Source organism: Dromaius novaehollandiae, chromosome 7 (assembly GCF_036370855.1).
Source record: "Dromaius novaehollandiae isolate bDroNov1 chromosome 7, bDroNov1.hap1, whole genome shotgun sequence".
Lineage (NCBI taxonomy): Eukaryota > Metazoa > Chordata > Aves > Casuariiformes > Dromaiidae > Dromaius > Dromaius novaehollandiae.
The window spans coordinates 35431672-35456342 of record NC_088104.1 but is presented as its reverse complement, the minus strand read 5'-3'; the positions used below and the strand labels follow the sequence as shown (position 1 = coordinate 35456342).

The 24671-nt window shown below is 40.2% G+C and overlaps 2 protein-coding genes across 4 annotated transcripts; both read right to left on the bottom strand.

Annotated features, from left to right (window-relative positions):
• Positions 1 to 4124: 4124 nt before the first annotated feature.
• Positions 4125 to 16102, bottom strand: MOB4 (MOB family member 4, phocein). 3 transcript variants are annotated; one of them, XM_026103665.2, is made up of 8 exons: positions 15878 to 16102; positions 12933 to 12995; positions 12272 to 12372; positions 10549 to 10591; positions 10195 to 10281; positions 8372 to 8451; positions 7384 to 7495; positions 4125 to 6503 (listed from the first exon to the last, which is right to left on the bottom strand). In XM_026103665.2, exons 1-8 carry the CDS (start codon positions 16085 to 16087, stop codon positions 6372 to 6374), a joined length of 828 nt encoding a protein of 275 aa, XP_025959450.2. In that variant the 5' UTR covers positions 16088 to 16102; the 3' UTR covers positions 4125 to 6371. The 3 variants fall into 3 exon arrangements, with proteins under 3 accessions (XP_025959450.2, XP_064371229.1, XP_064371230.1); XM_064515159.1 differs by lacking the exon at positions 15878 to 16102 and adding an exon at positions 15179 to 15820; XM_064515160.1 differs by lacking the exons at positions 8372 to 8451; positions 15878 to 16102 and adding an exon at positions 15179 to 15840.
• Positions 16103 to 19734: 3632 nt separating this feature from the next.
• Positions 19735 to 24399, bottom strand: HSPE1 (heat shock protein family E (Hsp10) member 1). The gene is made up of 4 exons (XM_026103816.2): positions 24278 to 24399; positions 22161 to 22325; positions 20642 to 20731; positions 19735 to 20092 (listed from the first exon to the last, which is right to left on the bottom strand). The coding sequence occupies exons 1-4, from the start codon at positions 24278 to 24280 to the stop codon at positions 20042 to 20044; spliced, it is 309 nt and encodes a 102-aa protein (XP_025959601.1). The 5' UTR covers positions 24281 to 24399; the 3' UTR covers positions 19735 to 20041.
• Between the last annotated feature and the right edge of the window lie 272 nt (positions 24400 to 24671).

The following is a 24671-nucleotide window of genomic DNA, read 5'->3' as shown; positions in this document are numbered from 1 at the left end:
TGCGTGTGCAGAAGATAAAGGTGATTACAAATGAAAATTGTATTTTTCAAAAGTGTTAGAAGCACAGACTATAAATGCACCGTTATCAGTCACTAATGATGTTAATTAAATGCTAATCACTGTCAAGCTAATTGAATTGAAGTTGGTCAAAATAAGAAAGTAGGAAAGAACTGAACAAATGTATTCACAGCATTTCCCTAAACATTTGCAGTACCGGGTGCACATCACAGGTATCACAATGACCCTCCCCTGGGGCAGTGCACCACCAAAACTGCGGTGGGAGAGTCTCTGCCCCCTCGATAGATGCTGGCACTGAAGGCAGTGGGCAAATTAAGGCAGTGACAGGAATAGCAATAACAGGCATGGAAAGAGCACCCCTGCGCGGCGAGCGGGATGGCAGAATTCAGCGTGCGATTTCAGTGATGGGAACAGTGTGCAGGAACAACTCTGGCAGAAGCTGCTTAGCAGAGTAAGCAGAAAGTAACTTTAAAAAGTTACCTTTGCTATAATAAACAAAAGCAAGTAGTACACAGCTGTAGTACTATTTCAGTTCACTTTTGCAGGAAAAAAACCCTTTCCACCTGCATGAAATGGATTGTTACAGTGGGAACTTGAAGTAATTTCAGTTTTGGAGTTACTTCCCAATTTCATTATAAAAATCTTGCAGGTTTCATGTTTTTCACAGTGGAAGAGCAGCTCTAGCCCCTCTGTTTGTAGCAGCTCTTTTCCCAAAATTCCCAAGGCAGCCCTGGAGCTGGAGGTCTCCCTTCGGCTTCTCCTGCTCACCTCGCTCAGCTCTGGCTGATTTACAGCGTTGGAAAGTGCAGCTTCCCATTTCTCACTTGAATTTCTTAGGAAAACTGCTGGCAGCCTTGCAAAATGGTTCTGCATGTGACTGTTACAAGACCACATATGTGCCACAGGGCAGCAGGAGCGGCCGGGCACAGGGCTGAGGGTGACGGGAGCTGCTGGCGTAGCTGCAGCAGCAGCCGCGTTACAAGTAGGACGAGGTCCATCTCTGGTGGAAAAGCAAGTATTTTCAGCATATTTGACATGAGGTAACAGCTGGTCTTGCTGTGCAAACTGGAATGTGTTGCTCCACTGCCAAAAGTATTTTCCCCAAGTTTTCACAAAACTTTGTCACATTTTGTGCGTGTTTGTGTGTGTGTAGGGACTTAGGTATTTGTTGTTACTTTCCATACAAGCCAAACTTGTGAAAGTGGAAAAAAATGGTCAAAAAACTAGGAACTTTGAATATTCAAAGTTAAAGATTTTGAAGTATCTTAGAAAAAGTACTGACCTTTTATAAAAAGATGCCGTATCCCTGCTTAACATAGTGAGCACTAGTGAATCTTAAAATAAAAAAATACAACCAAACTTCAACTATGTATGTAACAGGTTATAATGCAAAGTTCTAAATTAAGTGGACTTAATCTTTCTAGAATATATGTATTGCATAACAAGAATCATTTAACTTCTAACAGATTGTTTTTTCATCATATCAGCTGAGAGAAAATGCAGAAAATCCAAGTAAAGTAGTATCCACAAGCCTTTAAAGAGGGCTTTTCCCATATGCTTAACAAGATGCCCACAAGGGAGATTCCATATTGGAACAACAGGCTGTTTAGAAATTGAATATGCTATGAATGTCCATAGGTACCTTTTAGGATATCCCCATTTTTAGCAAGACAGGCTTTCCTTCTTCAATTGAACTAAAGCCACATTCCTTTTCAGTATACAGAGGCTTACTTGTACTTTAGTCCGTGTCCCTTGAATCTCATAAGGCTTTGAATAAAACTTCTGTGAATTTTTTTCCCCAATCTTACTAACTCAGTGTATAAATGCTAAATTGCATGAGAGGGTAGCAAAGGAATAAATTCTTCAGCATTTTTTTGGATATAAGAATTCAAGGGAATGGTGAAAGTGGTGAGTAGCAGGCTTAAAACAAAAGATGCTTCTTTATGCAGTTGACTGTAGAACTCATTGCCACAGGACACTGTATATAAAACTCTGTCTATTTAAAAAGTGACCAAATTCCTGAAAGGAAAAAATCCATCTTATTCCCTCTGAAAATCACTGAATTAGAACTGTTGGAGGCTGCAAAAGCTGGTATGACTGACTGCATGTTTATCCTATTCTTTACATTTCTTGTAAGCACCGGTTCTTTGGCACTAGGTTAGCTGGCTTGAGCATAACCATTGTGAGTTTATAGCTGAGAGTATTTTCCTGCTGCAGAGCTCTTTCTTTCAAAAATGAAAGTGAAGTCCATCTTGCAAAAATCAGGGAAACAAAGTCACTTTGTTCATGCCTCTTAGTGCATTATCTGACTTCACGTACTAATTTAAGAACACAAAATAAACCACCTGTTTTTGTAGGGCGTGGATTTTAAAACAGAAGAAAATGAAAAAGCTTGTAAATTAAATGATGGATAATCTTCTAGTCCTTCCTATGTAGTTAAAATTCTGAAAATCAACTATGTCTTTGCAGAAGTGAAAAGGGGAAAGTGTACATTGAGTATAGGGGATTCGAATTGAATCTACTTGTTCTAATTTGTGTCAGAACAGTAAATGAAACATTAAGGTATGACTTCATCAGTAGTGTGATCAGCACTTTCCATTAATTAAATTTGTAAAGCAGAACAGCTCTCAGGGAGAGTAACCCTGTTGGCAAGTTATTCTTATTTCATATGTTCCTACTGTGTATATTATTAATAATCAGTTTTCATTTTAGCAGCATGTATTTCACATACTGGGTTATTTTATGTCTTTTTATACAATCATTGAAAGAAATAATTGCAAATCAAACATAAAGCATGGATGCATTCTCTGACAAAAAATGTAAATAAACTAATTTATTGAATAACATAGCTTCAGCTAGGAACCTGTGTGCCTGAACTGTAATAGAAAAGTCCCTCACCTGTATGTGACAACAGAAACGCACGAGAACTATTAAAAACAGTAGAGATGGAAGGCAGTTAAGGCTGTTTTCGAACCTCTACATAAGACACTTTCTTTACTTCCTGGTTTTTAAATTGATTGGACAAGAAATCCCTTAGTAATGTTTACAGGTTGGGAGAAATTATCCAGTGTAAAAATGATTTTTGTGCTTGGTTCATAGTTGTCACATTTTATTACACACCTGATCAACAAAAAAAGGGCCTTAATTTTCTGTATTTTGGGTTTAGAAAATACAGAAAGAATCTTAGCTTTACAAAAAGAAATGAGTATTTCTGATAGGAAACTTCAGATCATTAGACACAGTGGTCAAATTACTTTCTTCACATCATTTTCTTCATTAGATTTGTCTCAAACTGACATTAAATTGGTTAGATCTCAAAAAACACCTGTCCTCAGGCAAGAATTGTATTATTTTCTAAGCCTTGTTTGTACATACATATGGTGCACTAAGAAAAGCTTATTAGATTTATAACCATCTATTAAAAACTGATCAAGTCTTAAACCTTCAAGTCACTGTTTCTACAGTTCCCTATGGCTTAACTTACAGAAAAAAAGTGTTAGCTGGAATTTAGGTTTTCAAAAACCAATTTCCTGGTATGAGAATTCAGACAATTGGCATCAATTAACTAAGTGAACACCCTTAACTACAGGTAAGCATAAGTTGAAAGAAAGTGTAGAGAAACTGGTCTGGTGACGTATTCTCATCTGTTTAACTAGATGAAGAAACTCTGACAACATCCAAGAGAATTAAAATCTTAAAAGGGAAGTTGCAAAATTACTGTGGCTAGCTTGCAAGATATGGTAAGCCAAGCATCAGGAGAAACAGCCATGGCTAAGGAAAAAAGTCACTTGAAAGTTATCCTTTTCTTACAATAGGCCCTTGCATCCATGTGCTTATTTGGGGTATTTGAATTCTCCTTTTCTAGATCTCACTAACTTATAAATTCTAGAATCAGCATTTTCTGAATTCTGAGCAAAGTATAAATTTGAGGTCTGACTTCAAACTTCAAGATGCTAATGAGCATTACATTTCTTTACTTTGGAAAGAAGAAATACAAAGTCCGCCACCTCCTACCAGAGATGGGAGAAGGCAGAATTTTCTGTTGGAAGCAGTCAGTTGCCTGCATTCTTGGACGAGGTGAAAAATGAGAATCACTTACCAAAATATACTGGTATGGATAAAGAAACAGTTTAATTTTAACCTCATTTTTTTCTTTCTTACAATATCATTCAAAGACAGTCTCCCTATTATGTAGAGTGTAAATTAAATCTGTTAACGTATTTACTAGACAAATTGATGGTTTGCTTAGGCTAACTGAAGTTTCATGGTACCATTCAGGCACACGTGTGTACACAGTACTCATGTAAACAATAGCAAGGGAAAATACAAGCGGTGTTTCACTTAGGCCTTATATATTCAGCTTAGACAGTATATAGCAAGTCAACTTTACAGTGCAAATCTGAACAAGAACAAACACGATTAAAAGTTCCAGAGTTTTGTTTTAAAGAGAAACTCTTAAAGCATGAGAAGAAGAGGTTTAAAGTTTTAATGCAGTCCTGAGCACCACATCATTTTCTTCAGTTTCTTAGGGTAAATGTAGTTAGCAACACCAGTTACACCTTTGTGCCTGTCTCAGTCACCATGGCCAATTTAAGTGTGCAGAGTGACTGTACAAACGAACCACACCATGGATGGTCCTACAGTAGACTGTAAGAGAACTAAATACACTTTACTACCTCTACAAATACAGCCCTCCTACCTGCAATACAAACTTCAAAATATATATCAAAATCAAGTAACCTGGTCTATGCAAGGCAAATTATAACTAAGTGTATAGACAACAACTAAAGCTACTTTCACTCGAACAACATTTCATGCAATTATCCTGTTGACAATTAAATACAATGATAAACATGAAACAAAAAGAGCTGCTGAAGAGTACAGCTGTTTAAATACTTCATAAGCCTAGTCTCTCTATTTTCTCATTGTTTAGATTCCCTTTACATCCAGGTGGTACAGTTGCTTGAGGTGTGCTTGATTTTTTTTAAAAAAAATTAAGGCATGTTCAGTATATTATGAAAAAAGACTTCTTAAAAATAGGTGGACTCCCTTGTTCCCAGGTAAGCATAAGACAAAGTATAATTTACAGAAACTAGCTTAGTTAGTCAATTCTGACCTGCTTAAACAAATAAAAGAGGGCCCCTGGCAACCTCTAAGAGAGAGAACCAGCTAACTTTAAAACTTTTTGAACAGCTAAGCAAAATTCATTTAACATAAGAACACTGCTAATGCTGTTAGACCCTGCATTCACATACACTTAGCAGTATGTCTGCTATATTCATCTTTAAAAATTTTAGACATAATATAATTAAGCAGCACTCATGGAAATTGTCCGTTATTGCAAATCTGCAAACACAACTTGAAATAAACATTTGAAGGGGAACAGAAGTGTGAATCCAACTCTTTTTTTGTATCTTGAGTGTAATTCAGGTGAATGGATGAAAACTAAGTGACACAGGTTGAAAATATGATTAACTATTGCAATGAGTCAGGTTCAATTTTTCAAGTATTTGGAATGCTTTTGCTAGGAATACAAGCAAAGACTACACTAGTGTGTTATGTAGTGTCATAGGAATATTTATTTGAGGTATAATCTGTAAGCAATTGCCATACATATGCACAGGTATAAGCCATTGACTTTTCTGCCACAGTTACTCTTTAGAGAAGTTGTGGACAGCAGAACAGAATTCTGCTGTAACAAGACCCAAACCTCTACTGTTATAAAAAAAGTCCAGAAAGTATATCAGACATATCAAGAATATATGTTCAATAGCATAGTGAAGTTATTCTTTTGGTATTACTAATACTATAGTTCCTGTTAGTGTTTAGATATACATATTCAGGAATATGTACATCCAAAAATAAGTCTTCAAAATAAAAGCACTCTTTTTTAAAAAATAAAACCTAAATTAGGAATAAGCTACATTGCAAGGAGCTTCCTGCAGAATTATATATGCTGATAAATTCTGAACTAAGGCTAATACAGCTACTGCATTAGGAAATGGCTTGCTGTGAAATCTTAATCTTTTTCCCCACCCAATCAGACACATCTTCAGGACTGTGATTCAATGATTGTTTAGCAGCAATTTTAGAGAACTGTAAATTTTTTTATTAACAGGCATTATAAACAGATACTACTTTTATTTAAAAACCATGAGTGCCACATTGATGAATATACAGCTCATGAATAACTTAAAGTATTTCCCATATTAAAAGGCAATGCACACAGCATACAAAAAAGTATACTAAACAAAGCTATGAGGATACGTGATTGAAGTGTCTAAAATGATATATACAGTACATAATTAATGTTTTGTATGTGTTCAGTAGAGGCTTCTGTGCCACCATTCCCATCATGCCTCACTCTCCCCTGCCACTGAATTTTGCACTTCTTCTTCCAAAATTGGTACAATCAGGTTATCCTTGGACATCAAATTATACTTCATCACAAATTTCGTGAACCGATGACACAAGAAGGTTTCATTCTAGAGATTTAAAAAAAGGGATGAAAAAAGCACAATATACACAGAAGGAATATTTTAAACAATTGAGAACAGACTAAAACACAACTGTAAATTGCCTGTTAGACTTGCAAGTCTTAGAAAGAAGTAGCAGTACTTAAATGGTAAAGTCATGTTATTCTACATGTTCCCCTTTACCGCTTGCTTGTATTTACTGCAATAAGCAAAAAATCTTACTGAAGTTAAAGCATACAGCTTAAGTCACAGCTCGATTCAACAGCACTTACACAAGAATATATTCAAGTATCAATGCAGTCCTGATCCACTAGTCAAAAGAGTTTAAATTATACTTCCATAGTTGTTCCAACACTCTAAACTGGATTTACCAAGGGGGTTTCTTTTACTTGCAACTATACCCCTGATCTTCTCTCTATTGATTTCTATTTTTCAGTCAAAAAAGTTGGAAATTACTAGAGATGCACAAGGTGCCTACTTTCTCTGTTACTGTGTGGTTTTACAATTATAATGTTATATATTTACACACATATATACTGTTGTGCAACATGTATACAAACAGGAGACATGCATAAGCAGTACAAACTACACCAACTGCTGAATACATCCAGGAATCCTTAGAACAAGATGAATTTGAGCTGCTTGTATAAAAACAAGTAAATTCTGCCCTTTTATTCAAATGAGAGAAACCATAATCAACTGGGCAAAGTAAATAAATAATACATATTAAAAAAATCTTAAATTTGAAGGCCAAAATAACTTACAATATGGAATTTCAGTTCTTACAAAACTGTAATTTATCATAATACTTCACTTGGCTGCAGATATTTTGGTAACATTAAAAGAAAATATGTAATGCATTCAGTTGAGAAATAAAAAGTAAACTTACTTCATATTCATCAAATATCTGTCGGTGATGAAAATAAGCGTGTGAAAATATTCTGTAAATCCTTCGGCACACTGATCCTAGTTTGGCTACAGAGGATTCCTTTATGCTTACCCTGTAAGCATCCGAAGAAAGGTTACAAAACATTCATTTTTACAGATCTACTGAAATGACTACTGACTGACATGAATTTAAATTCTGGTTATTAAGCTATACTATGTAATTACACATGAAATTTAGATTTAAGTGTTGCAGGTATCTGTGTCTGCAATTGCTTATTGTTGCAGGAATCATAAAAATGTTGCTGTATCCTGCACATTTAAAAATTGCATTCTGACTACCAAAAGGCTTTGCCTGTAGTTTAGAAACATCATCAGTTACTCTGGTAACGGCTGGATTTCTGGTTTCCAGCATTGATGGGCAAAGGGAAGAAGACTTCCAATTGCACCTCCTTGCCAAGGCAGGATTCCCAGAGAAGCACAATTTTGACATTTCCAGTTACGTTTCCATGGTCTAACATGTGAGCTACCCATTGCATGCACTCCAACTCTGTCTTCTGTGGTCGCTAGCGCCCCACGTTAGATCAACACTGGCTTCTGGAGGCTTTTCAGAGGAGTAATGTTTAAGTCCTTTGAGTCACTGCATCTCTCTAAAGGCTTTCCTGTTATTTAGACTGGCGCTCCACCAGTTGAAACCCCCTAGTAACACTGATGTTAGAAAAACAAACAAACAAAACCCTGTTTCCACCTAAAAAACACCCTTGTCTGCTCCAGTAAATGGTAAACTAATTCAACAGGCAGGAATTCTTCCTAGGCTTAAAAATGAAAACAGCTGTAGAAACAACAGTGACGCATACTGCAGGATTTCTGGTATTTTTAGTAGGATTCTATGAAAAATGTGTTATGCATTTCGCTGCATTTTGTATGTGTTTAGGTGACACCAATTACCCTCTATTCCCTCTTTCCCCTCAAAAAAGTATTTTTTTTTTTACCTGCTGGGGAAATATTTATTGCTATTCAGAAGACATGCAGCTCCATCAAGTGTGTGTCTAGTGTAGTCTATAGCAGGACACTACAAAAGCAGAGAGAGAGTGAACACACACGTGAATGCGTGCATGACATTGTCATATACCTTGTTTAAAGAAAACCACTTTGAATTATGTTTCCTGAAACACAAAGACCACAAATAAGAATCCTTTAAACTTCTGTAGCCATTTTTATTCCCAGAAGTTTCACGTAGCTTCCCTGAAAGTCTGACTACGTTTCCCCATAAGTGAGCCATTTCTCCTCTCTGTTTTATAAGCCATGTCAGTTATTTCAGGAAAAAAAAATGTTACTGTGGAAATGTGATCAGGCACACAAGTAGTGAATTTTATGTATCTCCTTAGTAAAGCCATGTGTTAAGAATACTGTACTGCAAGTACATTGGGAAAAAAAAAAAAAAGGACAATCATTACCTTATAGTTCATTTGTTTTCCACATAGTCAAGCTGCCAGACCAAAATGGCCTAAATAGCCTAAATTAACACCTTATCAAAAATAATTACTTACAAAATTCCTGCATCTAAATACAGCAATGTTTTTTACCTTGACACAGAAAAATGAAAACATTAACATGGCTACGTACATAATAAGCCAACCCCTAGCTCTGAAATCAGGTACATGGAGAAAGAAGGAAGTAAAGATGAACTGGGACAGGCAGAGAGAGCAGGAACATCCGTATATTTTGTCATTCCCCAGTTTAAAGAAGACCTAACAGTTGTACGTTTTTGGCAGCAGTCTCTCAAGGTTGCATAATACACTATCTGACCATTAGCTGATAGCCATTACCAAAATGCAAACCAGCAGATTAATGGTATGTGTTTAGGGATAACCAGTATTATCTCCTCTTCTCTCTGAATGGGAACAATGCATAGGTAGAATGTGGTCAGTCTATTTGCTTATTGCTCTAAGATGTAAAGCCACTGACCAGAACGAAGAAAAGCAGCCTCAAGATGTCCATTATACCTAAGTAAAACAGATACACTGCATGCCAATATATCTGGGGGAAGGAGGATCAAAGTAGGGACTGGGAAGGAAGCTGGCCTTCAGAGCTAAATGAAGGTATCTTAGCAAATCCTTTAAGAAAAAGGTTACAGGACAAAAAGAAGCTTAAGAAGGTCTGACACCTTATTCTGGAAGGTGGAGTACAAAGATATGATAGGCTGCACTATCACCATAACCAGTAGCAACAAAGAAAGCCTTTCTGAAGGCAAGAAAAATGATGTATCAAGTAGTTCGAATAGGAGATCTGAGCAAAGTTTAAGGTCATTGGGCACTCAAGCAAACTGCTGTTGCCATGCTGATAACCTCTTGAGAAAAGTATTTTTATGAGTCCGCTACCTTTTAGGACCAACTTCCCCAAGAAAGTGCACGTGCAGTCACTTCCAGAGTGAGGCTTATGAGCCTCGCGCTATGGATCAAGGCCAGTGGTTGAAGTGGACAGCCTATTCTCAGCACGTATGCCTTCTTTCAACTGAGCAAAGACCTTTTCCCATCGAGTTTCAGGCTGTCTCAACACAAATTAAGAGAGGAAAAAGGGAGATATGCAAAGTCTCTTTGATACAGCTGTAAAAAGCAGCTCCTTACTACCTCATCCCCCTCTTCTGTAAACCAACTACAGAATGGGAAAGGAGAAAGTCTGAAGTGGTATTCTTAATCCACATAAGCTCTCAGTTAGACCAAGAGGCTGTTCATAATGTTGTCCCCATAAAATATCAAGCTGCAAAAGAAAGTCCTGTCACTCATGAGGTTAATTTTACAAAATACATCCATACCTCTTTGGGAGTTTTATGAGCTGCACAAAGAAAAATCCATTGTTCAGTTGCTGTCATCTGAGTACATGTGTCTGGGTGACATTCACTCTGTTAAAACAATTGTTCAGTTAGGAAAAAACACCCAAAAGTAAAAACGAGCCAATCTTTTCTAATCACTTTCTTGCTCCCTTCCCCCACCAAAACAGAATATTTGCCAGAAGTCTTCTAAAACTCTAAAACACTCTCTTCTGAAACCACTGTGCAACTCTATGTGTATAAATTCAGAACAAGAAAGATGTACAAACTGATACATCTTACAATACACGAACAATCCCTTCTCTGATACCAATATAAAAATATCAAGAAAAGAATTACCTGAAGCTTGACAGCTAGTCCATTGAGCTCAAGACAGAATTGTCTAAAAAAAGAAAAAATTTGAACACAGCAGCATCAAAATCGAGCAATTTGTTTCCCCACTGGAAACACTTAATACAAAACAAGATTACACATTCCAATCTTCTTCACAGATCTCTATCATTTTTAGAAATTACTTTTGTAAAGAGGAAAAAATACATCAGAATAAGAAAAAAAATTCTATTTAAAGAATACCATCAAAATAATCTCACTTTATGTGAAACTTGAAGAGACATACATGCAATATACCAGGAATTAACACAATATAAAGACCACAAGTTGACAGAAATACAAGTCACACCAACGTATTTTTTAATTCAGAAAAACAACTATATTTTCTTATCTGACAGTGGAAGCTGAGCTTGACCAATAATTCAGTGGGAGTGTTTAATATATAAACTTTCTTAAGGAAGAAGGTTTTTTTTTTGTAAAAAGAGATTAAAAAATTAAAAAACGCTTCAAGAAAATTAATTTCTTAAAAATGGAATCCTGCAATCATTCTATCCTTTTAAAATATATCTCCCCCACATCAATTAAGTGGCTGAAGTCCCACCACCAAATCATCAACAGATTGGGTCTTCTAGAAATACCGTTCTTTAATCAAAGTGGAATTGAGATAAAATGCAATGAAGATAATAGGAATATGCTGCTGACTTTCATTACAATGTACCTGAAAGTGCATTCTTTAACTTAGACAACTCACCCCCTCTATCCTCCAAGGAAAATTTGAACACATTTTCTAAAAGTGACAAATACTTAGTGAGAAGTCTGTGAATCTAGGATGATTTTCAGTGGGTGAAAAGGACAGAGGGAGTTCTTCAAACATACTTATTTTGCAGTTTTATAAATATTTTTGTTTCTCTTTTGAGGAGTCCCAGTATTTACTGGAACTATTCTAGATCGGAGGAGAGAAAAAAAAACAACAGGATGCAAATTCAGGATGTATAAATCTAGGAGCAGGTTAAAACTATTCTTTATCAAATACACTTTCAAGAATAACTTAAAAGACAAGCTCGTAAGAAGAAAGATGAGGATACAAGGGTAGTAAAGTAATGCCAGGAAAATAAGAATTAAAACAGAAACACAGGGGTGAATTAACAGACTATAAACCTACACTAAACCTGAAAAATACTTTCAGGCAGAGACTACCTAGGCTGGACATATTTATTATACTGCATAAAACAAACTGAGAGAAGGACAAAATGTCCTGAGTTTCCTTACAATTAGAAAAAGAACTGTAAGACACAGCTACTATAGCTTTCCTAGCTAAAAGCTGTTTTCTTGCAAGTTCCAGAAAAATCACCAGGGACCATCCGGAGGGAGGGAGGGAACTGACATTCCCAGGTAGCAGAGGTAAGGAACTGATGAAATTAGGAGAAAGTGCTATGGAAATTCATGGCTGTGTTTTCATGTCCAAAACATGCTAGTACAATTTTTGAAGTACAAATATATATATTTTTTTTTTTAAAAAAAAGAACACTACATCAGAGGACATCATAAACCTTAAAAAAAAACAGGGACTTCAGAAAATAATCTAATACAAAATTCTAAAATATTTAATAGTGAAAATATTGAATTCTGTTTAAGTTACTTTTAATCTCTCATCTTTAGAAAAATTCACTATCACTATCAAATAACAAAACTTTGAATCAGTAAACTACATTGACATAAGATGAATTTTTACCTTAAATGTTCATACTTCCATACACCTTCATCCTGGCCTTCAGGAGGTTCAAGGATCTTATCAATGTTGGAACAGTCTGCCCTTATATTTTGCTGGATATACTAAGAGAAGGGGAAAAAAGAAATCTAGATCTTGTTGTAATTATAATAAGACAACATATTTAGGACACTACATCTTTGAGAATTACTTTCCCAAAGATGAAAAAAAGTAATTTTTCTTTACTTCAGAGAAGGAGTGATTGATGGACTTTTTAAAAAAAAAAAGAGAGAGAGAGAGAGAGAGAGAGAGAGAGAGAGAGAGAGAGAACACCAGTGTAAAAAAACCCAGATCTGAAAAATGCCTTTCCTGAATTAGAAGAGATAAAAAAATTAGGTAAATTTTATACCTTTTTGGTAATATGATTCTCCAAACAAAATAAAAAAGTCAGACAATCCCACTTTCTGAAATCTGATTTGCTGAAACCAGATCTGGGAATTCCAGTTACTTCCGCATATAAAATTAACAATTACATATTTTTATTTATGTAGAGCATTTACAAAATTCACTCTTGTGCAGCTATACTGCAAGAAGGAAAATAATATGTTCCGTTTCTTGTATCTTACCAAAATACAAAACTCAGGAGACTATTCTTATACACAACATTTCTTATAAATAAGAATACCTGCTGAACAGCTAGTGTGCTATCCATTTCTTCAAAGGATTCATCAGGCCAATTGTAAAAATCCTGTTAAAAAAAGTTTGAATCAATTTAACATAGAGAAGGCAGGGAGGAGCAAGCACACCACTTAGAATAAGCTTAAAAGTGCAGGAAAATAGATGCAGATGTAGTTCATACAATCCCAGGAAACTACATCTTAACAGAAGCAGCACACAAACTTGGCAATAACAGGGTAAAATGGCACTTACACTCCTAATGTCACAGCACTATCCTGAAATGAAAGCTAAAGTGCTATTTGACTTGGCATACTGTAAGCATCACCATTACCAGGCATCTTCCTATAACACCTATGTAACCTACATTTTTTAAATGAAGTATTTGCAGACAATGTCCATTTTACATGTTACACCACATGTAAGAATGGGGAAGACAAAAGGCTTGTAGAGAGTGGCATTATACAAATGGTACTAAACTAAAAATCCATCCAGTAATACACCACTGAAGACCTCTTCTCTAAACTGAGATAAAATAATTGAATGCTGGCCTAACTTGGTACTACACTCTTTGGTGTGGTGAGTATCCTGCTTAACTGGATGCTCATCAGCTCTGCTAACCCACCCTGTTTAGTATAGTTAATGATAAAAACCTCATCGAGTTTTGCCTCAAAGCCAGCTATACTTCAATATTCTACAGCAATTCATGTATGGTGAAAATAGGATAATCCCAGACGTGCATTTTCTTACCTTGCATTTTACACATCTAAAATTTAGTGCTGCTCCCTCTTAGTGTCCAGAAACATAGTACCTCAGCCTCCCACAGCCATCCGAGCAGACACAATGAATGATTCAATAAAAATCTTCCAACTCTAAAGCCTAGCAATCTGTTCTTGAAAGAATACACTCATCTCTATAGAAAGGAGTGAACATCCACTGTTTAGATATCATTAAGTAATTGTACTTACATACTGAAGAGCTGTACTACAGTATCTTGAATATAGACACAGAAAATAGTATTTTATCAAGATATAAAAAAATTCTTCGACCTACATGAACATACTTCTAACTTCTCCAACTCCAGTTTTATGCCCAACTTACTCTATTTTTCTATTTTATCAAGCAGAAGTCATACATGTTCCATTTCCTTCATAAAGTAAACATGTATAGAACAAACTGATTCACAATGTAGTTTTGCCTCTGTACAGCGTGACAAAAATCAGCAGGAGAAAAGACATTACAATGGCATTTCCCTACAACATCGTGTGTCATGTGCTGCTCTGTTTCTGACCGGGAGCTCTCCCTACAGAAGCAAAGTGCATCTTGTAGAAAAGTCTCACAGACGATTTCATATCTGAAAAAATCTACAAAGGGTATCTTACACATCCGAGATGTACCATTACAAGATGACCTTGAAAACCCAGACATAAAGTGATTCCACTTTGATTAAGAGAAGCAACGTGGAAACGGTCCACATTCACTTTTGTGGAAAGTGCAGGTTACGTAAGAGAAGGGTGACTTGTATCTCCAGAAGAACAGGCCAAGTTTTATCTTGCAGAAGATGATACAGAGCTTCTAACCAAAGCCTGTATGTATGGTCACACAAGGATCTCATAGAAGTTGATTATGCATTTTATATGTTAATATCAAGAATAGCAACTATATTTGCGTGTATTAGAAAAACAACCCTGTGCATTGAGAAAGCCTAAGAGCTAGAAGGGAGCACTTTGCCCCAGTTAATAACAGCCCATTTGTGCACATATTCTGCAATACTGCCGACACTGCGGGCGCTCAGAAGGCGCAGCAGACCATAGTAACCACACCACGGGACACGGCTCTGTCCCGGGGGCAAGCTGGGAGCGACACGCCTCTCGGTCCGGAATCGGAGCCCTGGAAACCCCGGGGGGGGCGAGACCTCTGCCCCGTCGCGGAACCGAGGGGGCAGCGCTGCCGGACCGGCCCCGACACGCTCTCCTGGGGGGCGGGGGCAAGGCCGGGCAGGCCAACGCGCCCCGCGCCCGGCTCTCGGGAACAAAGCGCTCCGGCGGCGCGGGGCCGCGGCCTCCCCGCCACGGGCCCCGCGCGGAGCCGCCCGCCGGGGGGGCGCCGGCAGGCGCTGGGCCCGACAGGCCCGGCCCGGGCCGCGCCGCCGCCCCAACGGCCACCCGGCCGCGCGCCGCCCGCCTCGGCGCTGCCGCGGCCCCGGCCCCGGCCCCGGCCCCGCGCGCGAGGCGGGCGCGGGCGGCGGCGCCTCACCTGGGCCTTGGTGCCCGGCCTGTTCCGCCTCAGCACTGCCGTCGCCTCCGCCATGACCATAGTGACAGCGGCGCCAGGACCCGGATGCGGCAGCGCCGGGCGGGGCGGCGGGCGAGGGGGAGGAACGGCCGCTGCGGCGGCCGCCGGCGGGCGGGGGGAGGGGGCGGGGCCCCAACGGGCGGGCAACGGCTGCCGCGCGCGGCAGGCAGCGGCCGTTGGGCGGGGGCGCGAATCTCGCGAGAGCGGCGGCGCCGGGCGGCTGGGCCGGGGCGGGCCGTGGTGCTTCAGGAGCGCGAGGCTGCTGCGCTCGTGGGGAGCGGGAGGTGGGAAGGAGGTCGGGAGAGCTGGGCCGGGGCGCGCTGCCTCTGTGTGGCAGCGAGAGTAGCGGAGCGGCAGGTAGGGGGTAAGGTGCCTCCCCCGCCCCGATAAAATCCTTATCTGCGGGGTTTCAGCTGTAGGATGTTTCCTGCGAAATGGAGGCTGCTGGTGCCTGTCCCTGTCCTCAGCTCCACTGCGTGACAGAGTGAGCGCTCTGGGCTTTTCTTCCACTCGCAAACTTGTTCTAAATAACGTGTGTTTCGCCATCTTAATTCCTCTCTCCTCCACCCGGTGAGAGTGATGGCATGTGGAACTCTTCTGGGCTGAAAATCTCCGGTTGTGGTTTCCCGTCAGAAAGCAAAGAGCATTTTGAGCACTTGCTTTGCTCGGGCGATGCCGTGAGAAGGATCCGCCGGGAGTCCTGCGTGTTCTGGAGGCCGTGACGGAGCCGAAAGCTGGTGGGCAACGTGCAGCCGGTGAGGCAGGGCGCTGCGTTGCCTCCCGCCTGGGAGCGCGGGGTTTGCTGACAGGAGTGGGCCCTCCGCTCCTGTTACACAGTAACGCAGCCGGGGTGTTTTTAACTTCTAGCATGTGTATTCAGTTTGCTTCGGTTACTGTTTCACTCCCAAACTATAGGTCAGCGTTTCTGCGCAAGAGATGTTAGTTATTTGAGTCACATGGTGAAACTCAGCATTTCTGAAAAGTGTGTGTACGAAACCCTGAAAAGGTTGATAACATTAGGAGACACTGGTGCGGTAGGATGAAGGGTATAAATGTCATCCTACCTCATCAGCTGTAATGCAACATTAATTTCTGAAGATTGATGCTATGATTAGCCAGTCACCAAACAAAAGCACTGCTAGCTGGTTAAGGCCCCTACAATTTTTGAGTTTCTTTTTCCTGTCAACGTTTCCAAGGTTTAGCTGATATCTAAAGCACAGAAAAATGGGGGAGTTGACATTTCCGTTTGTCCCTGACTTTTAATTCATGGACACTCAGGCTTCAAAAATGCAAATAAATCTGGCTAAGAAAAAACACCTGTCAGTGCGGAATATACATGTTAGTTCAGTCTGGAACCGACTCATGGTTTTGCAGAAAAGAAATCTGCAGTATTTCTTAATCAAAGTGTTAAAATCCGTAGATCTCTCCTGTTGCCCTTATTACTGAAAGCTGCTCATTATTTTTGTTTTTATTTGTTTTAGATTGCAAGTTGTTTATAACAAAACCAGATCAAGAATAATTCCTTTTTTTTTTTTTAACTTTGCCCTCATTGTTCATGAAGGAAAAGTGGAATATTCACCCAGGTTGTTATTGAATATTTCTGTGCAGTTAGGAACCTTGCTGTCTTTTTTTCTCCCTTTACTAGCATGTTAAAGTTTAATCCTCTTTTTGGTATGGCAGGATAACATAGGCAGGACAATAAAGGTTTTCTGAAAACAGTATAACTGCTTCTATTGGAAGCTTTTCTGAAATGGTAGGAAAACGAATTAGGAAAAGCAGATGCAGTCCACTTTGTTTCCTTACTTAAGAGTCAGACAGCCTGAGGAAAGGCTGGGAAGAATTGCATCACCCTGTAGGGCAGGTCTGTATAACATTTTTGCCCCAAATTAAAGCTTTGAAATAGTCTAGAAAACAGTGGAAGAAAGAATTCTAAACTCCTACAGGAATGAACAGCCAAGAAGGAACATTTGTGATTGATACTGCCCTCCCCTATAAAAGCCAGAGGATATAGGAGTTGGCAGGCAGCCCTGGACTAAAAACCAGTAATGGCAGATGGATCACCTTGACTGTGTAATAATTATCTTGTCCTTGCTTACAGTGATAGCCTTACAGTGCAAGAATAAAATGTTCTCTACATCTATTGGGTCATCAGGCATTTAAGCACGTCCTCCGTTTGATCAGGCCTAGGAGTACATTTTCTTTTACATCCTCAAATTTCTTATTCCCCCCAAGTTCTCATGAAAATGTGACTTTTGTCAGTTATGTGAAGGCTAGTAGATGCATCCATGTGAAATATTTTATTAAATAAGCCTGATTTCAAGGTGCTGAAAATCTCCAAAGCCTGAAAGCGCAGGCTGGAGGTAGGATGGGGGGAAGAGATGGACATAGCTTTGGCATGTGAGCTTGGCAATGCTGCAGCGCCAGTTCGGCACAGGCCTGCTGGGGAACGGGTTGGTACAGCAGTGCAGCCTTGGTTGAGGAGTGAAAAAAGCACTTACAGATAAAGGTAAGTAGTGCAAGTAATAAGCAGGATATGTGCTACCACTGTTCCTTTGGGTCTTCTGGCCTCAATGCACCCCCACAGATCACAGTGTCTCCTGATACACAGAAACATCATGAGATTATCTGCAGTGAAGAGGGATCCTATGTAAATTGTCCCTCTAAAGGACATTATTAAAAGAAATTTTGAAGTGTTAGGCCTAAACATTCACCTGTTGAGAGTTGCTTCATACTGCATCTCTTCCTCATTGAAAGGCTATTTCATTTCCATAACCAAAGTAGGCTGTAAATATGTTAAATACCTTCCCATCTTCAGCAGCCCAGTATGTGACTACACCAAAGCACCTATGTCATCATGGAAGATAAAGGTGTGCTTGTTTCTCAGAAGGTTGTATTTCATTGCACAATAAGCTGTCTTTTAAGTTCCTGTAGTGTGATAATCTTGAATTTCAAATGTAAAATGCATCACTGGGATTATTAATGTAAAACTGCTGTACAGCAGAGTTCAAGGTTTAGGCTTTTTGTACTAAAACACAATTTTGCATTTACTTAGAATCTTCCTGGTGGTATGCATTCTAATTCAGTGAAAGTTTAACTACTTGAGCACTACACATTTTGCCCAGTTTGCCTATAGCTGCAGAACAGGCGGCAGCCAGCTGAAAAGCAGCACACTACAAAACGGGGTGGGGAAAGGCAAAAAGACCTTACAGCCAAGATTATCAAATGTAACTCCTCTTCTAATGGAGCTGCTAGGTAGTAAGTGGCATCTGTGTATGTAAAAGTGGTTCCAGCCTACCTGTATGCTGGTTTATCTTGGGGAGGTACCCTAAACCACCATGTCAGAAAATACATCATTTTACAGAATATGTCAAAGATGAAATCCTCCACATTGCAAATACTGAAGTTTTAAAAAACCTTTGTCATTACAATCCTGTTTTCTTCTGAAGAAAACAGTAAGACTTACAGCTTATGTAGTGATGTTGATTTCATAATAGCTTGAGCATAATGAGAGCACTACCATTTAAATACTACTATTAAAGTTTTAGTAGCAACACTCAGGTACTGATGTATTTCAGGTAAGAAAGACTGCATCAAACCATTTTACTTAAGGTAGTGGTATGTTCCCAGACTGCACTACATCAGATATATGCATACCAACTGATGGTAGCTTTAGGAACATTCTGTATAAAGTGCATATTTTGCAGTCACATTTGAATAACCCTGAATCATTTTCCAAGGCAAGATAGGGTTGACAGGGTAGTTAAAAAATATGCATGCTTCAGCATTACTTGAATAAAAATTAAGTCCATACAATGTTTCACCATTTAAGAATGCTACAGTTAAGGATGAAATATAATTAATTTGTCAAATACTATATGTGGGGAAAGATCAGCCATCTACTAACTCCAGAAAAAGCCAGAGATCTGGCCTTGGATAAAGGAAGTTTCTTTATTACTACATTAAGGTCAGCGAAAGCTCTAGTTCTGGAAGTTCTGTCTACTGGAAGAAAGTTATTTGTTATGTATTAGCAAAATTTAGTTAGAGAGATGCAAGAGAAGCATTAGAATTCTGATCTGCTGGATCTGTAAACTGGACGATTCTGTTCTAGCACTGGCACCATTAGCATCAAGCTTCATGCTGACTGCTGCATGGCAGGCTGGTTAGGTTAGGGTAGGGTGTGTGCAGTAGCAGTTACACTGTCTTGGTGGTTTGTGTAATACTCCAGTGTACCAAACACTTTGTAAGCAATTAATAGCTACTGCAAGATGTGAAGGAGAGAAATCAAAGTCATCTGTCACTCCAAATACAGTTCAACATTTAGCAGAGCTAGATTAAAGTGTTCTCCATCACTGCAGTAACTATGCTATAACCATTTTAAACAGATCTCCCACCTTCATATAAACTTGAAAATGTAATACTATAGCAGAACTGTATTTTTCAGAGAGATTAATTCAAGACACTACGCAATTGAGACTCAGTTTCACCGAGCAGTAGCAGAAACTGAGACAGAAGCAGAATAGTTTTAGAAGTTTATTGTACAGCCTTTACAATCTCAGTAAAAGAGAAGGATATAAAAATGATGTTGTCTGGAACAGTTAAGGCTGGTTGGTGGTCATCTGAATTTCACTGTTCAGTGGAACTCAAACAAGAGCAACTGACTTTTGACTGTACATACTTTTATTAGTTCCATCATTACAGAGAGATCACAAGTTATTTCAGAGACTCAATGCCTGTTTATTACAAAATAAAGGACATTATTTACATGATGAACAAAAAGATTTCAGCATTTTAGTGGAATGGATGACTGATACTGCAAGAAGTAGTTTAGTCCAAGTATTTTCCAAGAATGTCACCATCTCTGAACAAGTAGTAGTCCTGCAAATAAAGAAACACATTAGTATCATATCAATTATTTCACAGATACTCTGTTTCTAAAGACAGGGCTGCCACAGTCATGAAATACAAAATTAGAAGCAAGATAACCAAGACTTGCTCCACCCATTGACCTCTTGGAAAGATTTTTCCTTTGTAATATACTCTTTGGGAAGATACCAGATTACTGTTTGTAGTCACAGGAACAGCAAAGCAGTTGGAAGGCAATTCTGCAAACCCTCCCTGCCAAAAATAAGGATACCTCCAGTAATTTCAAAGCACTTTAGTTTTTTTTGCTCCATATGCCAACTAGTTAAATTCTACCACCCAAAGATCAGGCCAGATGTTTCTTCCGTTAGTTTCTTTAAGCAGAGGTGGAAGTAGCAAGTCATATAGATACAAGAAGCTGGCTTGATTCAGCTCTCCCACTTGAATACCAGCAGTTGCATTTTTCGAGTGTTGCCAATCCCATGAAAAAATTACAGTATTTATCACTGACAGTGACACCTTTTGGGAACCAGCTTAGTTTCCATTCAAAGTTGGGAAACCTACCTTATCATCTAGTACAATCTTAGTACCACCATATTCTGGTAGCAAAACTTTTTCACCAACTTTTACGCTTACTGGCTGAATCTCACCATTCTGTAAGAAAGAAGAAAAACTTAATTTTATTTTTTAAAATAAAGTTGTTGATTTAACAGCAAGAATTCCTTCAAACTGTAGTGATCCTTTGCCACATAAAACATTCAAGAAATCACAATAACCCTACATTTTAGTTAAATGCAATGAGAATTAGAATGTACAAATTAACTAGGAACAGAAGTACCCCAGTCGATTCTCAAGCATTAGAATCCTGCAATATTCTGACAGAAGAACTGCAGTGGATTTTCTGAATGCAAAGCACTTCCATTACTTTGAGTATAAACACAACTGTGAACTCTTCACCTGGCATTCTGAAGAGGATTTGGCTTTAAGAAAAAACAAACAAAAATCAGAAGTCTGAAAAATTCTGTGACAGACTATGGAACCCCCCTCCAAAACAATCAGGAAAGGCTGTTTCCCTATTCTGTAACAGGGCTAATTTCTTGAAGTGACAGTTAAGAGTGCCTTCCCATCTTTGTTACTTTGATTAACTTGTCGGTGTTGCTGGCAAATCTATACATTGTTTGGAAATACCTGGTAAAGTTTAAGTGTACACTTAATTATGTTTTTGTATTATAAATTAGTTTGTTGGCCAATTATTAACACCATTTCACAATATAAAGCTTTGAGATACCATGCTTTTTTGTCTCAGTATCTATGGAGGGATTCAAAGAAAGAGTCTGGGTCAACACACACAAGTTAAATTTTAAACACCTTCTGCACAATTACTACTAAATCAATACTTTTTTTGGTGGGAGGAAAAAAACCTTCTAATGCTGAAGCCCATAGCCACAGACAGATTAACTGTGAAATGAAGTCAAGACTGTACTTTTTGGGATCCTAGACTTTTTTTAATATGCAAAATTCAAGAAAACTGACTTAACACCTATTTTTAGTTCCTGATTTTTTTTTTTTTGGTCCAGTAAGCCTTGTGGGCAATGATACTTTGCACAGCATAAGGCACTGAATGCCACATTCTGGGATTCCACCCTGCTCACAAATTACAGGGAATTCAGGCACAATCAGCAGCATTTTAAGAAAGAGGGCTGCCAATCCCGTAAGGTTTTACCCTAAAGGTGATCAAACAAACTGTTTTTTCTGGGATGTCTTAAGTATTTAAAACTGAAAAAGTCTCCCACTGTTTAATGCTGCTTGTAAATATCAATAAATAATATTCTTTTTTTAAAAAGCAGTTATTTTACATTTTACAAATAAGAGGGAATAAGACTGGAAATCAAGGTCAGAGCCAAGGGCAGAAGGGGGGCACTTGAGATTCCTACCTCTTCTCTGAGTCCGCACTTTAACCTTCACTCGTCATCCTGATTTGTTTTGGGAGATGCCACTAAATGTATACAGCAACCAACTCCTCTATGATAAATTTCCAACTACCACACCATCACTAATACTACCCAAAGTTAAATTTATTTACCTTTCCTTTGGCTCCTGATCCAACTGCCACTACTGTTGCTTGTAGCACTTTCCCTTGAGCTTTCTCTGGAATCATGATGCCTCCTTTGGTTACAGTCTCAGCTGCACATCGTTCAACCAGAACACGATCAAACAGGGGAAGAAACTTCCTAAATGCCTTTCCTGCCTGTGAAAATAATTGTATATTGTAATGGAAGATCACTACAACAAAATCACAATTAAAAAGTTCAAAACCCCAAAGTGATTTCTCTTCTGAGAAAAGTCAAGAAGAAAGATGCTAAGTGTCCATTTTTAATAACGGCAAGTATATGCAACTTTTAATTGCACCAGAAATTGTTAAAGAAACAAGCAAAGCTGAATTACGGCTGTTCTGTATCTCAAGCCTAGAAGCAACTCTCTTAAGCAGAATTAAGAGGCACACACTGGGCGATCCCTAGCGTTCAGCAGAACAAAGATGTACTCTAATTAAGGTAATAAGCCACCACTAGCTGGAGCTGCCTTCTCATTTGCCTGGGAAGCTCCACTGGCTTTGAAACTAGTTGATCCTAAACCGTTAGTGCTATTACAGTTTAGTTAGCATCACTACTGATGATTATATGAAATGCATTTATCAAGTCATGACCAGATTTAATGAAGATTAAGGACCTCTTGGACCAGTTGCATTTTTATCCACTGTAATAGAGTGTTTAAAGAAACAAAAACCTAGCAGATACCAACCACATGCCAGTCAGTTTCAGCTGTTTTCAAGGCTTAGTACTTCACAAAACCATATAGAGCTTCTAAAGTTTGAAGTCTGAAGCAAGAGTGCAGTCATTCATACTGAGTTCTACAAACAGACTGCAACTTGCCAAAAAAAGTGAAGGTTTTCCTAAGTCAGTAAGAAGCTAGGCACATTTCTACCTTGACTGCTTTCCCTTCATGGAGGAAACTAGCCAATAGCTACCTCTGCTTAAGAGTTGACATTTTTTGCTACCTGCTGCTACTGGTTGCATTTCAGAAACAGTAGCCTGATTCTCGCATACTAAATGCGAGTGTAGAATCTCAACAACGGAGGTCAGGGATAAGGAACATGCTTTGATGCAAGAGGAAAGGTCTGGAGACGTGCCAAATCACGTGGAGACAGCACACTACTAAACACGTATCCAGAGCCCACTCAGAGAGCACTCGTAGAAACACCTAGAAACAAGGTTCTAGCATCCAAGGTCCCCTTCGCTGAGACCTATCAATATACACTCTCATGCTTTAAAAGTCAGGAATACCTCAAAAATTACAGGCAGAACACACACAAACCCCAGTAAATGAAAGACCTCATCCCCATCCCCCTCAAAAGCTGTTGTTAATACTACAATGTGGAAAAACCCACAGATGGAAAAGGCTACCAGTTGTGGATTATCTTTGCTGTGTGAAGGTAATAGCTCTGGACTTCATTTATTCTTAAAGTGACCTGTGTTTAACTGAAATAAGCAGCCAGACTTATGATTGCTTTACACTGGACTTTAAGAAATGTTACTTCCCCACACCAGTAGAAACACAAGGGAAAAAAAAATCCAGTTCCAGAACAAGGACACCCCTGTCCTTGTGCAATCTTGCAATCTTTCTTCATGGTAAGATGCATCTATAAAAGCCTGCCAGACACAGAGATTGAATCGAGAACACATGAGGGTTTTTTGGTGTATTGCCCGCAGGCTCTCTAGAGCCAGCCCGCAGCCCGAGCAGCCCTGCCCAGCGCACCCACCGCTACCTAGCTGCTGCGGCCACCGCAGCCCGCGGCCAGACTCGGCCCGAAGGGAACCTCCGCAAAGGCCTCGGCGACGCCCCGGCCGAGCGGCTCCCCCCAAGGGCTGCGTGACCTTGCCACGCCGCCAGCGGCCTCCCAAAACGCCCCCAGGACCACCACCGCCGCCGCCCGCCAGCCAGCCGCTCCCCATCCCCCCCCACAGCGCGTCCAGGGGCCTCACAGACACCTCAGAGCCGCCCCACGGCAGCGCCAGCGGCCCAGGGAGCTGCCCCACAGCAGGGGCCGCGGTAGGGGGGCCCGGCAGGCCCCGCGCAGCACAGAACAGCCCCACCGCGCCCCCGCGCCGCCAGGACCCCAGCCCCGCAGCGGCGGGCACTCACCATGGCGGCCGCCACACTCCCCACCACCGAGTGACCCGCGCTCCCGCCGCGCACACGTGAAAAAGGTCACCGCCTGCGCATGCGCGCGGCCCCCACCCCCCCCGCGCGGCCCGCCCCGGGGCGGAGCCCGCCCGCCCGACCCGGCCCGGGCGAGCTGTAATTCCGCCGCTTATTTTTCCCCGCGGGGGCTGCGGCCCGCTTGGTCAGGCGGCTGCCGCCCCACGGCACCGCAGCCCCCGCCGCGGGGAGCCCGCCAGGCCCCCGCGCCCCGCGGCGGGCCGGAAGTGAGGTCACGTCACCTTTGACCCGCGGCGAACATGAGCGTTCCAGAAGGTTCTGGAACTGGCAGGCCCCGGAACCTGAGTGGCGCATGCGGCGGCCCTAGCGCGCAAGC